The sequence below is a fragment of the Herpailurus yagouaroundi genome, unplaced genomic scaffold (assembly GCF_014898765.1).
Source record: "Herpailurus yagouaroundi ecotype Mexico unplaced genomic scaffold, PumYag 180, whole genome shotgun sequence".
Lineage (NCBI taxonomy): Eukaryota > Metazoa > Chordata > Mammalia > Carnivora > Felidae > Herpailurus > Herpailurus yagouaroundi.
This window is the reverse complement of record NW_024412411.1, coordinates 10,046,294-10,061,421: the sequence shown is the minus strand read 5'-3', so window position 1 is coordinate 10,061,421 and position 15,128 is coordinate 10,046,294. Positions and strand designations below refer to the sequence as shown.

The 15,128-nt window shown below is 36.4% G+C and overlaps 2 protein-coding genes across 5 annotated transcripts in view; both read left to right on the top strand.

Annotated features, from left to right (window-relative positions):
* The window catches only part of TENM4 (teneurin transmembrane protein 4), a 2,953,639-nt gene that overhangs the window by 746,828 nt on the left and 2,191,683 nt on the right, over window positions 1–15,128 (top strand). For all 4 annotated transcript variants that reach the window (XM_040489711.1, XM_040489706.1, XM_040489709.1 and 1 more), the window contains exon 4: window positions 11,453–11,534. The gene's annotated coding sequence lies outside the window, so the exon portion shown is untranslated. The remainder of the gene's footprint in view (window positions 1–11,452; window positions 11,535–15,128) is intronic.
* On the top strand, window positions 5,205–5,862 carry LOC121039474 (60S ribosomal protein L28-like). The gene has a single exon (XM_040489713.1). The coding sequence runs from the start codon at window positions 5,235–5,237 to the stop codon at window positions 5,700–5,702; it is 468 nt and encodes a 155-aa protein (XP_040345647.1). The 5' UTR covers window positions 5,205–5,234; the 3' UTR covers window positions 5,703–5,862.

Here is a 15,128-nt window from a genome sequence, read left to right as displayed (position 1 = left end):
AGCCTGGAGCCTGCTTCGGATGCTGTGTCTCCCTCCCTCTCTGCCCCCTCCCCGCTCATGCTCTGTCTCTCTCTCTCTCTCAAAAATAAACATTAAAAATCAGTGATCACAGATCATAACAACTGCATTAATAATGAGAAAGTTTGAAATATTGCAGGAATTACCGAAATGTGATACAGAGACACAAAGTATACAAATGTTGTTTAAAAAAATGGTGCTGACAGACTTGCTCAATGCGGATTTGCTACAAATCTTCACTGTTTATAAAAAGGTAATGTCTGCTATTGAAAACCATGGTAAGGATTAAATTAAATAATGCACATAGACTGATGAAAAAGGGCCTGACATTTAATAGATCCTCAATAAATATTAGAACATGAGATATAATGGTATGTAATTAAGCCAGACACCCACACAGGCATAATGTGAATTAGCAGCAGTGAGTTAGAAGAACTTTTTTATTCGTTCATTCTTTAATTCAGTTAATTCATTCAACAGTCTTCACACCAGTTCCATGCCTGGAAAGGATCTTATGTAACAAGGAGAAAGCAAAGGTTAATAAGACTGGGTTTCTTCCCTATAGATTGTCTTTATTCTGAGATCCGGGTGTCTGTTGATAAATTTCAGAGTCCATGAATTCTGGAAAAGAATATACAAAAATAAGTATTTTTATTTTCCAGGAAGAATATCTGTCACTTTCATCAGCCTTTTTGAGGGCATCCCAGGAAATCTCAATACAGAAAAAAGGGTGGACCCTGATCCATAATTATAGCTTTGGCAGCATTTTGATACCCAGTTGCCTGGAATTTGATTTCTGGGATAACTGGATTCAATTTCTAGATTCATCCCTGGTTTCTCTGTAACTTAACTTAAACCTCAGTTTCCACATGTATAAAACTGGAATAGTAATACCTACCTCTCAGACTTGTGTCAATACTGTGTATCAAAAAGAATCTCAGTAGGGGCGCCTGGGTGGCTCAGTCAGTTAAGCGCCTGACTCTTGGTTTCGGCTCAGGTCATGATCTCACGGTTCGTGAGTTCAAGCCCCACTTCAGGGTCTCTGCTGTCAGCACAGAGCCCGCTTTGGATCCTCTGTCCCCCTCTCTCTCTGCCCCTCCCCTGCTCTCTCTCTCTCTCTCTCTCTCTCTCTCAAAAATAAATAAACATTAAAAAAAAAAAAGAGTCTCAGCATCTGGCACTTCACATGTATTCACAAGGAGTGGTTCGTTTCACATTGGTGTCTGCCTCAGACCAGAAGGATACCTTCTTCATCCATCACAGCTTATTGATTGATTGTCAGTGATCAGAATTCTATGCTTCAGAGAATAGTCACAATATGAAAGTGCTATAAAGGTCAAAACACCACTGATGATCGTTAAAACAAAATCTTGGCTCACACTCCTGGTCTCCCTATCATAATCCATATATATCAACTCATCCACCTCATATTGTACTTGCTGTTACCTGTCACTTTAGATGTAATTTCTGTCTCAGTTGCGTGACATTGTGATTCAGATTTCCCCAGCTATTATAGAAACTAACTTCCATGTACACACTAAGGTGTGATAAGGTGTGATAAGTGACACAAGTGCACATTTATCCTTCAGATGTTGCTCACAGTGAGAGGACACTGCGGAACTTCAAGTTACACAGCATCATAGAGTGAGGGTTTTATGGGAAGAAAAGGGGCTGCTGAAAGCCACAGAACCATATACAAATGCTGATAGGTAAAAATAAAGTGGTAGTGATACCACGGTGGAGGGATGTTTTATAGAATAATCTAATGCCCCTACAAGAAAATAGGGTAATCATTTGGAAACAAAAATATTGAGTCGTTGTTACAATATAGAAAAAAATAATAATACATGTCTTCCTATCAATATTTCTGATTTTTCCAGCTATGGCACAATTTTTGTCTCCTTTCAGTGAAAATGTGTAACAGCCACTGGCATTCATGTCATTGAGCCAATGTCATGAAAGCTCAGAGCATCGTTTCAGCCTAGGGGTCCAAAGTGGTCACTGAAGAATGCTGAACTCTATGCCTGAGCTCTCCTGGTGGCCAAAATCTGGCCTCTCGAGTGCCAGAAACTGGCATAAATACATGGCAATAAGTAGAAGATTTTCATTAATAGATTACTTTTTTTACAAGCAAAATATTTTGAAAATAATTTGACATTTTACAGTTCATTTTAGAATATTAGTGATAATATTTTTCTGTGACAAGTGATATTTCCATTTATCACTGGTAAAATGTAAATACCTTACCATTATATGTGCACATATGCCCATAAAATGTAAATATATTTGTATTAGGGACCTAGTTAATATATGGAGACACAATGATGAAGAAACATGTTGTGAGATCTACCTTCAGTAAGCTTCTGCTCTGTTGAAGAAGTCAAACTTGAAAACAGTTACAGTTGGAGTGGTGGTTAGGAGTGGTAAACATGGGATGGGATATCCATGATAATATGAGATCACAAAAAGGAACGCCAAATGCAGAGTCAGAATTAGGAAAGACTTCTCAAAAGAGGTAACACCAGACTGACCATAAGGGTGAGCAGTGGGGTTTGAAGGAAGACCCTAATCCAGACAGATGGTGGTTAGATGCAAAGGACCAGAGACAAGTGGGGCATGTGATATATTCTAGGAAGTGGAAGAACTTCAGTAAGACTAGGGTATAAATCAGCAAGAAGACAGACATTGTTAAGGTATTATAGTAGAAAAGGAACTACAATAACTTTGAGAAAAGACAAAATTGTACCCATGGCTTCTCTGTGTAAACTTCTCTAACCTTTAAGATAAATGCTCACTATTCCCTTACTCCCCATGGGTCCAGAGACCCCTGGATTGATGTGCCTAGAGAAAAATAATAATTACTGCCTGTTGTTTGCATGGTAGGCAAGGAATAGTCCTTGGTTATTTCTCACAGACCATCAAAGTGAAGTAATCTTCAAAAGCCTTTATATAGGAAGGTTAAAAGAAAAAAAAAAAAAAAAAAATTGAGTGAAATTTTCATTCTAGTGGAGAAGATAACAAGTAGACAAATAAATGTGTGATATTGTATTATATATCAATAAAATATGAAGAGAATTAATGCTTGGTGACTTAAATCAAATGAAAATGCTATAAAATGGGCCCTTAGAATAACAGTTATATAAAACTTCTCTGATTTCTCTTAAACCAAGGAACTTTTTATACAGGGTATTAGAATCCTTCTAACTGGATCCAGTAAATCCTAAACATTTATCTACTAATGGTATTTTTTTCTTTGTTTTCCTGTCCACTGTTCTTTTTTTTTTTTTTTTTAATGTTTTCATTTATTTTTGAGACAGAGAGAGACAGAGCATGATCAGGGGAAGGGCAGAGAGAGAGGGAGACACAGAACCCGAAGTAGGCTCCAGGCTCTGATCTGTCAGCACAGAGCCTGATGCGGGGTTGAACTCACAAACTGTGAGATCATGACCTGAGCTGAAGTCAGACGCCTATCCGACTGAGCCACCCAGGCGCCCCTCCTGTCCACTGTTCTATTGCGTGTTGTAGAATAGATCATATTCCACCTATCTGATACCATGCAGATAAGAAATTACTTGGACTCAGGAGGTTGAGAATGAGATAGAAAAGAAACAGGTCTTCTTTGTGTCATTTGTAGTATTCTAATAAAAGAAACACTTCTCATTTTCCATTAACTTTATTGTGCCATTAATTATATAAATGTATAAAATGCATGTCCTATCACAAGCTAAAGTGGCATGCTGCTGAATTATGGTTAAAAATGGAAACTTCTAAAAAAATAACTGTAACTAATAGAAAGCGTATGAGCAACACTAAAAATTAACTTCGCTGTTTCTTTCCCAAAGGCAAATCATGAGGAATAAATCTGATCAAAATAAAACTCCACAGCTCACCCATTTGTTTACTAAAGAGACCTCGTTTTTCCTTGATGTACAACTGTTTCCTCTGTTTTAAATGTTACTAAAAGATAATAATTTAATTCATCTCTCAGTTTCCAAAGTAATTTACCTTCTCTAGTACTGTTTCAGGGTTTAGAAGCATGCTTTCTTATCCAAGTTGTGCTTACATGTTAAAATCAAATGACAGAATTATTGCTTATGACTCTTTACATTCCACTTAGCTGCTATAGAATATGATACCTACATATAATGAGGAAGCTTTCTAGTATAATTCAGTTACAGGAGCTAAACAGATTATGTTGTCCCCTGACCATTTATTCTACAGTGAATCTTAGAGAGGTTTTAGTTTTGTATTTGTTCTTCAACAGTGTGTATAAAAGATGCGCTAAAAGCTGCTGCTTTCTCAACAACATCATGGTCACAGTTAGTTAAATATTTAATGTCACCAAGCACAAGGCAGGGCATGCAATGAGCATGAACTTGACTATGAAACCACTGTAATGGGTTTAGGTCCCTTGGGTCTCCAATGTGCTCTGTACTGATACAGTAAATGAGGGAAAAGCCTCATCAAAATGCAAGTTTAAATAGAAATCTGTCCTGCCACATCCGTTGACAAGATTAATTATAGATCTCTGAACCTGATGTGTTTCTTAATAACTTGCATCCCTTTCCTAGTATGCAGTCAAGCTGCAATATTTATTATAGCCTTGTGTAATTCTGTATAATTCTCTTTTCCAGAGTAACACTTTCCCATACATTTTAAGTCTTAATAACTGAGTGCCTGATAAAAATCTCCATTAGTGATTTGCCATTAGTCCTTGCATTTGTTCATTGAAATTAAGATAATTATTTTATAATAGTAGCGAATTTCTGAAAGAATGCAAGAGCTCTCTCCATAGGAAAATTCAGCCATTTTCTCTAGTGTATATGTCTTCAAATGAAAGGACAAGGCAGTAAATATAGTAAAAATTATTAGAAGGTATTTTGCTTTGTGAATTACCCAATCTGCCTTAAAAGAAATGAAAATAAAAAAATAATGACTCAAATGATTCTTTAAAGCTTAAATTATAGTGATAGTAGATCCAGTACACTGTTTATATTTTAAAAAAAATAGGTTATTTTTTAACAAAGGAGTTTAAAGCATGAGTTTACAGTGAAACAGATGTAGAACTGAATCAGGGTATCAGTGTTTACTAATTGGGTAAAGTTATTCAGTGTTTGATCTCTAGTTTCTTCACTTATAAAATAGAAAAGTTAAACCAAATTTTTGGATCTGTTATGATGATTACATAATATGCTACAGAGAAGGTGATTACCACAATGCTTGGTCCATCACAATCACTAAATGTTAGCTTAAAAATAAATAGCTCTTTCTGTCTCTGGCCGTTGGTTCTGTCCACCTGCAGTGGATGGATGGTCGTGCAGAAGTGCTCCAGCTTCCTGATCAAGAGGAACAAGCAGACACATAACACAGAACTCAATAACCTGAAGGCTCGTAACTACTCCTGCTACAGTGGGCTGATTCACGACAAGACTGTGAGTGTGGAGCTGGTGGCTGATGGCAAAGGTGTAGTGGTGGCCGTGAAGGGGAAATCCAGCCAGCAAAAGCCCGCCACCTCCTCCCTGTGGCCTGTCACCAAAAAGATTGCCCAGGGCACTCTCAGCAGCATCAGGCACATGATCTACAAGAACAAGCCTGAGATGGTGAAGAGGGAGCAGGTCGCCCTATCAAGAGCTCCTGAAAGCCTACCCCCCAACTCCAAAGCAATAAAGATGTCAGCCACCTAAAAAATAAATAAATACACATAATGCTTCATACAGATTGAAATATCTGCCTAGGCTTCCTATTGACCTCATCATCTTAAATGTGAATCCAAGATGTAAGCTTCATAAAAATCTGTACAGTTGACCCTAATGAAGACTCAAATGTCTGTTTTAGTGTGATGCATCCTCATAATGGATTCTTGGGGGGGGGACATTTATTAATATACTATATGCAATATTCTTTTTTAAAGCATATTTTGAAAGAGAGAGAGAGGGAGGGAGGGGCAGCCAGAGAGAGAACTGCAAGCAGGCTCTGCAACTGTCACCTCAGAGCCTTATGTGGGGCTCAAATTCACAAACTCTGAGACCATAACCTGAGCTGAAGTCAAGAGTCAGAGGCTTAACTAACTGGGTCACACAGGCACCCTAAATATTCTTTGTATTTTTTAATTTTTTAAAATGTTTGTTTATTTTTGAGAGAGACAGAGCATGAGTGGGGGAAGGACATAGAGAGAGGGCGACAGAATCTGAAGCAGGCTCCAGGCTCTGAGCTGTCAGCACGGAGCCCAATTGGGGGCTGGAACTCACAGACCAGGAGATCATGACCTAAGCCAAAATTGGGCACTTAACCGACTGAGCAACCCAGGCACCCCAGCGCCTTCAATATTCTTAAACAAGAAGCCACTAAGCTCAAATTTTCCTATTGTCTTTAATACCTGGGCCAATACTCTTAGTTGCCGGGACAAAATAGCTCATTAGCTCTCTCTACATCTGAGCTCACATCACCCCATGATGTGGTCCAAGCTCTTTACAGTCTTCAAGCCTGCACTGCAAAATAGCCTCCCTACCTGCTACTGACTTGACCTACCTCCTTCATTCATGAGTCTGTTTTTCTACCTGATCATGCCCAGTATTCTAGTGGTGATGATACAAAATCTTTATCTCCATTTAGGGGTGAACTGTCCAATCGTATCTCAGTTTAGAGAAAGATAGAGTCCAGGGGCTGGATGCCCTCTTGGAAGGCAGATTACAGGGTCACTCCGGAATAGAGGCAAAAACAATATTCAGGGTAGTTGATGAAGAGTATCTTAGACTGAGATTAAGTTGGGTGGAAGTCAGTAGGAAAGGAGATGGTAAAAAAAAAAAAAATTAAGGGATAATGGTAGGGAGGCAAAGCTAGTGGATCAGAATCAAGTCAATGAATAATGGGTATGATATTTATTATTCATTTATTATATTTCTTTAGGGTGGGAACACACATTAAAGTAACAGACTGGACAATAAACAAGCTGGTTGTCATCATAAAAATTCTTAACATTCATTGACAACATCATCATCATCATCATCATCATCATCATCATCATCATCATTACCACCACCATCATTAAAGTTCCATTTTCAGAAAAATAGCAAAGCGCATCAGTGTTACATTGAAACAAACAATAGGTTAAAGCAAAACTTGGCTATTATTGTGTAATCTGTATTTGGTAAATTATTGATTGATTGTAGATTGATGTTTACTGAGATATAATTCATTTAACATAAAATTAACCATTTTAAACTGTACAGTTCAGTGGTTTTCATCCTCCCTTCTGTCTGTGTCTTAGCAATCTAATTCATGTATGTTTCTTACTATTTGGCCATGTGTTGAAAACGTTGTGGATCTGATTCTTAATCAAGATTTACTCATTTGAGTGTGTTAGTTTCTTACTGTTGGTATAACAAAGTATGACAAATTTCATGGCTTAAAACAACACAAATTTAGTATCTTATTAATAAGGTTGGAGATGTTTCTAAGCTATAATCACAGTGTTAGCCAGGCTGCTTTTCTTCTGGAGGCTTTAGGGGGAATCCATTTCCTTGTCTTTTCAAATTTCCAGAGACTATGCACATCTTTTCCTCATGGCCCCTTACTTCATCTTCAAAGCCAGCAGTATAACATCTTTGAATCTCTCTCTTTAAGAGATGGAGAGATGAGAGAAATCTCATCTTTGAATTCCTCTTGCCTCCAGCTTTCACTTATAAGGACCTTTATAGTTACTTTGGGCTTACCCAGATAATCCAGGATAATATCTCCATCTCGAGATCCTTAATTTAATCACAACTATAGAGTCTCCTTTGTTGTGTAAGGGAACATTCATAGGTTCTGGAAATTAAGATGTGGACACCTTTGAAGGAAGGAGTTGTCATTCAGCCAACTACACTGAGATTTAGGTAAATGTGTTATATTGCATGAATATTATTTAAATACGTTTTTATGGTTTTTTTAATGTTTATATATTTTTGAGAGAGAGTATGTATGAGGGGCAGGGGCAGAGAGAGAGAGGGAGACAAAGGATCCAAAGCAGGCTCCATGCTGACAGCAGAGAGCCCGATGTGGGGCTTGAGGTCAAGAACTGTGAGATCATGACCTGAACTGAAAGTCAGATGTTTAACTGACTGAGCCACCCACGTGCCCCTAGTTTTGTTTTGTTTTTTTGTTTTGTTTTGTTTTGTTTTTATGTTTAATGAGTTTCTTTATCTCTATGAAATTTTCCTGAACGCTTACTTCTCTGGACTTTATAGCCTATGACATTTGAAAGCCCTTCTTTAAGGAGTCTGTTAATTGCCAGGGAGCTTACACTCTTCTACACTATGTCAATGCCATCTGCAAGGAATTTCTTTTAGTAACTTCCATAAAATATAACTATCACATTAGTTAGGAGTTTTGCTTGTTTTACTGAAAATTTGGAAGTTTGTGGGCATGACCATCAATTTCATTGATCCCTTCCTTCCATCTCTGACACTCCTACTGTCCCTATCCCTCTTCTTTTCTCCCTGTCACTCAGATACCCTGGCATCCCCAAATTCTTCTCTGTTTTGCAAAGCGGTTCATTTTTGAACAACTTCAATTGTCAAACTTGAATAACAGCACCAAAGCACTTCAGAGCAGTGGGCCCCCATTGAAGAAGTTTGAGTGTCTGTTGAGGTGGCTGTGTCTATAGCTGACAAAGTGACATTTCTTCTACTTTAAATATAACACTGATTTATATAAGTGTTGTTATCATAAATAATTGAAAGATGATGCTAAGAATCATTTGGACACATTTTTGGTATGCATGTCTGAATGCTATCTTACATGCTAGTGTTTCACTCATTAGTTTTTTTTAAGTTCACCCAGTTTACCAGGCATTTTGTTAACTACATATCCAATAAAGAACAAAACATAAAGTCTTGATTCCATTGACTCACATTTTTGTTGATCCATGTTAAATTAAGCATTGTTCATCCATATCTTTGGTTTGCTATTGCCTTTGGTGAATTGTCTTATACCTACCCATGGGTAATGGTCAAGATAAATTGATAGCAGTAGAAGACCTGGGTTTGACACTTTTGTAAAGGGTGTTCATTAACCTAATTCCAGTTTCTATGGAAATAGTCATGTTAAAATTGGAGATTTTTGAAAGATAAAAATTATGTCCTGAATAAGCTTCTTAAAGGAATATATCAAGCAGAATGAGATCTCATAATTTTCAGCCCCTCTATGCGTTCATAATGTATATATACAGCTCAAAAAGCTTTAAAGTGGCAGGGACTATGTCTCTTTTTCTCTATGCCTGATATATAGTAAGTAATATGAATTAAAGTATTTGTTGGATGATTAAATAAATACATATAGGAATTCATTTAACAACATAATAACAGCTAGCATTTATGATCACTTACTGTGTGCCAGCTGCTGTGCGAACCTTTGCATATGCATTTGTTATTTTTATTCCTAATATAAGAAAAATAAAACTTAGGGGAATTTAATAACTTCTCCACAATTGTATATCTATCCATAACTTTGCTTTTAGCTATTAGCCTATCTCACCTTCTACTTATCATACTAAATCATAATTATCTTATAAACTGTTAGGCTTCCTTACTAGACTGTGAACTCCAAGACAGTAATGATTTTTACTTGTATATCTCTGTATCACCAGTGCTAAATTCAGAGCCTAACAAAGAGAATGTGTTCAGTGACTGCTTCTGGATTGAAATCATTGATCTATAGAGATCTCTGGAGAGCAATGACCCTCACCATAAGGGGTCAGTGGAGAGGACTTGAAGATTAGGAGAACTGTACTCAGATAATTGATGCAAGCTGAGCTATACCCATTTGGTCACCCTTACCTCGCAGGTTTTTTTCCAGTAGATAATGCTAACTACCAAAGAAGTTTCAGGTTGAGGGTTGTCTACACCTGTAATTTTGGTATCAAGTTAAAATAAAAACGAGTTAAGCCAAATTCTGACATACATATAAATTTATTAAATATAGATATCCATTGGCAATCAAACATAAAACAATTTATTACAACCTATATTTTAATCTCAGTGTGGTCAAAATCATTGTGGCCAGAAGTCATGTGGTGCTTTTACTTGTTCTGACTACCACCTGGTATGAAACTTCACTTGAGGTGGATGTGAACAGGTAACACATATAGCTGTCGTTAGGCAATTGTATTCTCCTGCATTATAGTTATAATTAAGGTCTCCTACATTATAAGTTGGATACATGGATCTTTTTAGGGTCAAGCTGTGTCCACTATCTTTGAGGAAATAGTTTACAAGCCTCACTCAATTCTTATATCATGATTCTTACATCTTGTGAAAGGAGAGGGGAGCCTTACTAAAGCATACAAGCAGATCTGCATATCTTAAACATACTAATCAATAAGCCACTAATTTCACCAGTGCAGAAATTTTTTTTACATTCATAAAATTAATTATGAAAGCCTCAGGTGTAGATGGAGGTGTATAAAAGAAGCCCTTGTAGTTTACACCAGTCTTTTTTTTTTTAATTTTTTTTTTAACGTTTATTTATTTTTGAGACAGAGAGAGACAGAGCATGAACAGGGGAGGGGCAGAGAGAGAGGGAGACACAGAATCTGAAACAGGCTCCAGGCTCTGAGCGGTCAGCACAGAGCCGGATGCGGGGCTCGAACTCACGGACCGTGAGATCATGACCTGAGCCAAGGTCGGACGCTTAACCGACCGAGCCAAACAGGCGCCCCGACACCAGTCTTTTTAATATGATGCCGAGTGAACACCATAGAATGTAGTTTTTAATTAGGGTGACTGAGATTTATATCAAAAACCAATAACATTCATAAAATAAAGCCATTTGTGGTAACTTACATATCTATACACACATATGTATATGTATATAGGTGTATGTGTACATATATGTGTGGATATAGGTTGTGTGTGTGTGTGTGTGTGTGTTTATTGTAATCCCTTTTCTTCCAGGGGACATCTGCTCTCTAGAATTAGGACTAAACATTCGTGACCTAGGGGGTTCCTGTAGTTTCTCCAGAAGTAATCATCTTCTGGGAAGCCTCCATTTTAATCCCATTCACATTTTACTTTTAATTGCATCCTCAGTTAAAAAGTTACTTGTAGAAACTTTGTATAAAAAAGAAACTTTGTATAAAATAATTCAGATTTATGTATTTGATATACTACAATTAGTGGATCTTTTTCATATGATATTTTCTCTCTCAAATAATTTATAAACTCATGCAGATGAAGGATTTTTTTTTTCATTTTTCATTGCTCATCCATTCATATCACTAATTTTAGTGACATTTAGCTAGGTTTTTTCCATTCTCTCTTTTTCACTTGCATGCCCACAGCTAACTGGGCTCAATACTGTAAATGTTGAATGACTGAAAAACATCCTATTATGAAGCCATCTTTACTAAAGTTTGCAGGTTTCTTTCCCTAATTTCAAAATGTCTTTTTCATTTTAGGTCACTCCAGGTAGCTTGTCTTACAGCATCAGTTCTCTGTTGATTCTCACAGCACGGGGCAAAGAAGAAATCACTGGATCAGGTATGGCTTCCAGTACAAAAAAAGTACTCACTCAAATTAAATACATATACTACACTTCAGAGTGAAAGTTTAAAAATACTCTTACGATTGAGGCGATTGATTTTGGAGATTGTTAGAAGTAGGAACCATTTTTTTTCTGTACCACAAGATCTCTTTTGTGGAAAAGAAACTATTTATACAAGTACTTGTTAAAGCTTCTACATTGCAATTTACTCCAACTAATAATTACCCTATCAACACATATTCTGTCTAAATGTCTTTAGTCACAGTCCTTCTAATGTAATCTGGGTGTTCATTGTTCTTCTGTTTGATATGCACTGGAAGCTCCCAGCATCTTATTCTAATCAGTATTTGAATGCATTGTCTGTTGAAATGAAAGTAACAATGATTAGTAGGACAGATGTTTCCCTTGAATGTGAAAATGTAGGGGTTAAAACCACAAATTAAACTGAATATTCACAGTCTTTGCATGTATTTTTCAAGATGGTTGGATACAAATTTTTGTGTAGTGAAAATCAGGTACCAGTCAAAGTTTAAAGATCTGTGACCTGCAAAATAGATGATATTTGGAAATAATTTTACTTTTACTGTCCACTCTGGAGAATAGACAAAGAACTCTAGTATGTTGGTAACATGAAATGCTATTTGCCTTCAATGGATGGTGATTTTGACAAGGAGACTAGGAGAAACATGAAAGTAGAAAACAGAACAATCAGAATTTCATGCCAGGTGCATCCATGCATCATGGAATTAACAGAAGAATTATAAGAGCTTATGAATGGATTGCCATTCATTAGTATATTACTATTGTTAATATTAGATGTGTCTTTGCTTTTTGACTGAAAATGCTATAAAAATCAGTTGCATATGACATTTAATTGTCAAAATTTGAAGACTGTGTAACAGAAATCTGATTTCTCTCATGTTGATAATTTTTATCTCCTGTTTCTACATGTATTCCTTAGTTAATATTTTTTACTGGGATTTTATAAGGCCATGAGAAAAAAAAATTTAAATATAATGTATGTCTCAATGGCTAACTTTAATTTCATAATTGAGGAAATAATTGAGGCCAAGGTGATTCCCATTTTTGTTTGTAAAAACAGTGCAGATCTTCCTCTACTTAACGTGGAGTTATGTATGGGTAAATCCACTGTAAGTTGAAAATATTGTTAAGTTGAAAATCAGTTTAACACACTTAACTTACTTAACTTCATAGCTTATGCAGCCTACCTTCACATGCTCACAACACTTACATTTAGCCTACGGTCAGGGAAAATCACCCAACACAAAGCCTATTTTATAATAACGTGTTGAATATATCATGTAATCTATTGCGCACACTGCTGAAATTGAAAAACAGAATAGTCATTTGAGTATAGAATGGTTGTAAGTGTGTTGGTCATTTACCCTGGTTATCTTGTGGCCACCTGGGAGCTCCAGCTTCACTACCATAACCCAGAATTGTGAGAACGTATCATAACACCTGCTGGCTAGCCTTGGAAAAGATCAAAATTCAAAGTATGGTTTCTACTGAATGTGTATTACTTTTGCACCTTCTTAAGGTCAAAAAATGATAAATCAAACCATCATGAGTCAGGGATTGTCCGTATTGTAACTTACACCTTTATTTAAATAAAGTTTGTGTTTATTCCTTCTCACAACCTTCACAAATAGTACCTGAAAATAGGTAAGGAATACAGCTGCAGAATACAGATGATAGGCCCCATTGGGGAAGAATGCCTAGTTAGCTAACCTCCCAAGGAAGAATAATAGGGTGAGCCTTAAAACCCTAATTTACAATGCAAATTGTAAGTTAACCACTTCAAGAGGGTTATCATATCTCAATCATCAGGCTGATAAGAGGTAGCCAATTGTTTTTTGTCTGAATTGCTTGAAGAGTTAATAAAAAGATGATGAGTGTTTTGGGGTAAGAATGATTCCTCTGTCTACTGACCTTCTCAGAGTTTGTACAGAATTACTATCTAAGTCTCTTTAGATAATGACCCATGGATCTAATCTCCATTAAAGCTTTCTTCACATAGAATAAGAGGTTCAAAATGAAGCATCTTTGGAGTCAGTACCCATGATTAAGAGGTTATTAGTTTTCCTGGTCAAGAAGGTGGCACTACAGTGGGATTTCAATGTTTCATGATGTCTTCCCTACTTCAAATCTTACACTTCCAACCCAAACGTGTTATTGCCTTAGACTATGGTATTTAGTGAACATGTGCTGTTGTTTGTTTTAATTTCGTTAACTTAACCTAAGCCTATCATTCAACATTTGAAAACTGTGAAAAATCAAATAGATAATCAAATAATAATGTTTCATAGTTCATAAGACTGCCTCTGTGATTCTGGGCAAACCATTTAAATCTTCCTTTTTATTCACTGTATGAAAGGCCTTTGTTGGAGTAGGGATGACTCCTCTCATTGGGATATAGTATCTTTGTTCTTTTAATTTTTTTTAGTATTAGATATTTATTTAAATATATTTTGGTTGATCCATTTGACAACTACATGAGTGTTTGATCTTTTTATAGCGTAAATAGAATAAGCTTTAGAGGCAAGTAGATTTAGGATTATATTCTATCCTCATCTTTTACCAACTGTGATTCCTTGCTACAGATGTCACATCTGTAAATGGTAGGGAACAATGATATTATTTAAAAGAGTTTTTCCAATGATTGAACAGGTAATACATTTCAAACTCTTAGTATACTGTGCAGCACAAAGGAAATACTCAACCCTGTTAACTATATCATGAAATTGCCTAGAATATTAATTAGAGTAGTATATGTATATATAGATTAATAGCATCACCACAAGGAATAAGGATGGCATATCTGTTCTCAAATAATTAGTATACAAAAAAAATCTTAACCCTAAAAGTACACTGAAGATAGATTGAAGTTTAAGATTTACAGTGCTTCAGGATTTATCACTACTGACTATCATTGTAAGCACAGAAAACTAGGAGTATAGAATGTTCTATATATGGAGTTTAATATGTGTGCAAAACCAATGTAAAAAAAAACACAGATATGATCTAGCACAAAGACTTTTCAGACTGGATTATTTGTTTTATTTGATTTTTTTGTGTGTTTATGGAACTAAACTATATATAAAAGTAATATAAGAGTTGATCTAAGGGTGCCTGGGTAGCCCAGTTTATTAAGTGTCTGACTCTTGGTTCAGTTAAGGTCATGGTCTCACAGTTCGTGGGTTTGAGCCTCACATGGGGCTCTGTGCTTGGTAGTGTGGATCCTGCTTGGGATTCTCTCTCTCCCTTTCTCCTCCTCCCACATGTTCTCTCTCTCAATCTCTCTCTCTCTCTCTCTCTCTCTCTCTCTCTCTCTCTCTCTCCACCCCTCCCCCGGTCTCAATGAGTAAATAAAAAAAGAAGTAGAGGAGGAGGAGGAAGAAGAGCTGATCTATTTGGGAATGAGAGAAGCTCAAATTCTTGTTTCTTCTACTCTGTCACCAACACATCCCTGAGTTAGCTCTGAAGACCCCCTGCCTGCAATGCTTAGAGAACACAATTTATAAAGAAAGAAAGAAAGAAAGAAAGAAAGAAAGAAAGAAAGAAAGAAA

Bases quoted from the DNA above. Each gene is read 5' to 3' on its own strand.
- LOC121039474 (XM_040489713.1), top strand. From the start codon at position 5,235: ATGCTTGGTCCATCACAATCACTAAATGTTAGCTTAAAAATAAATAGC.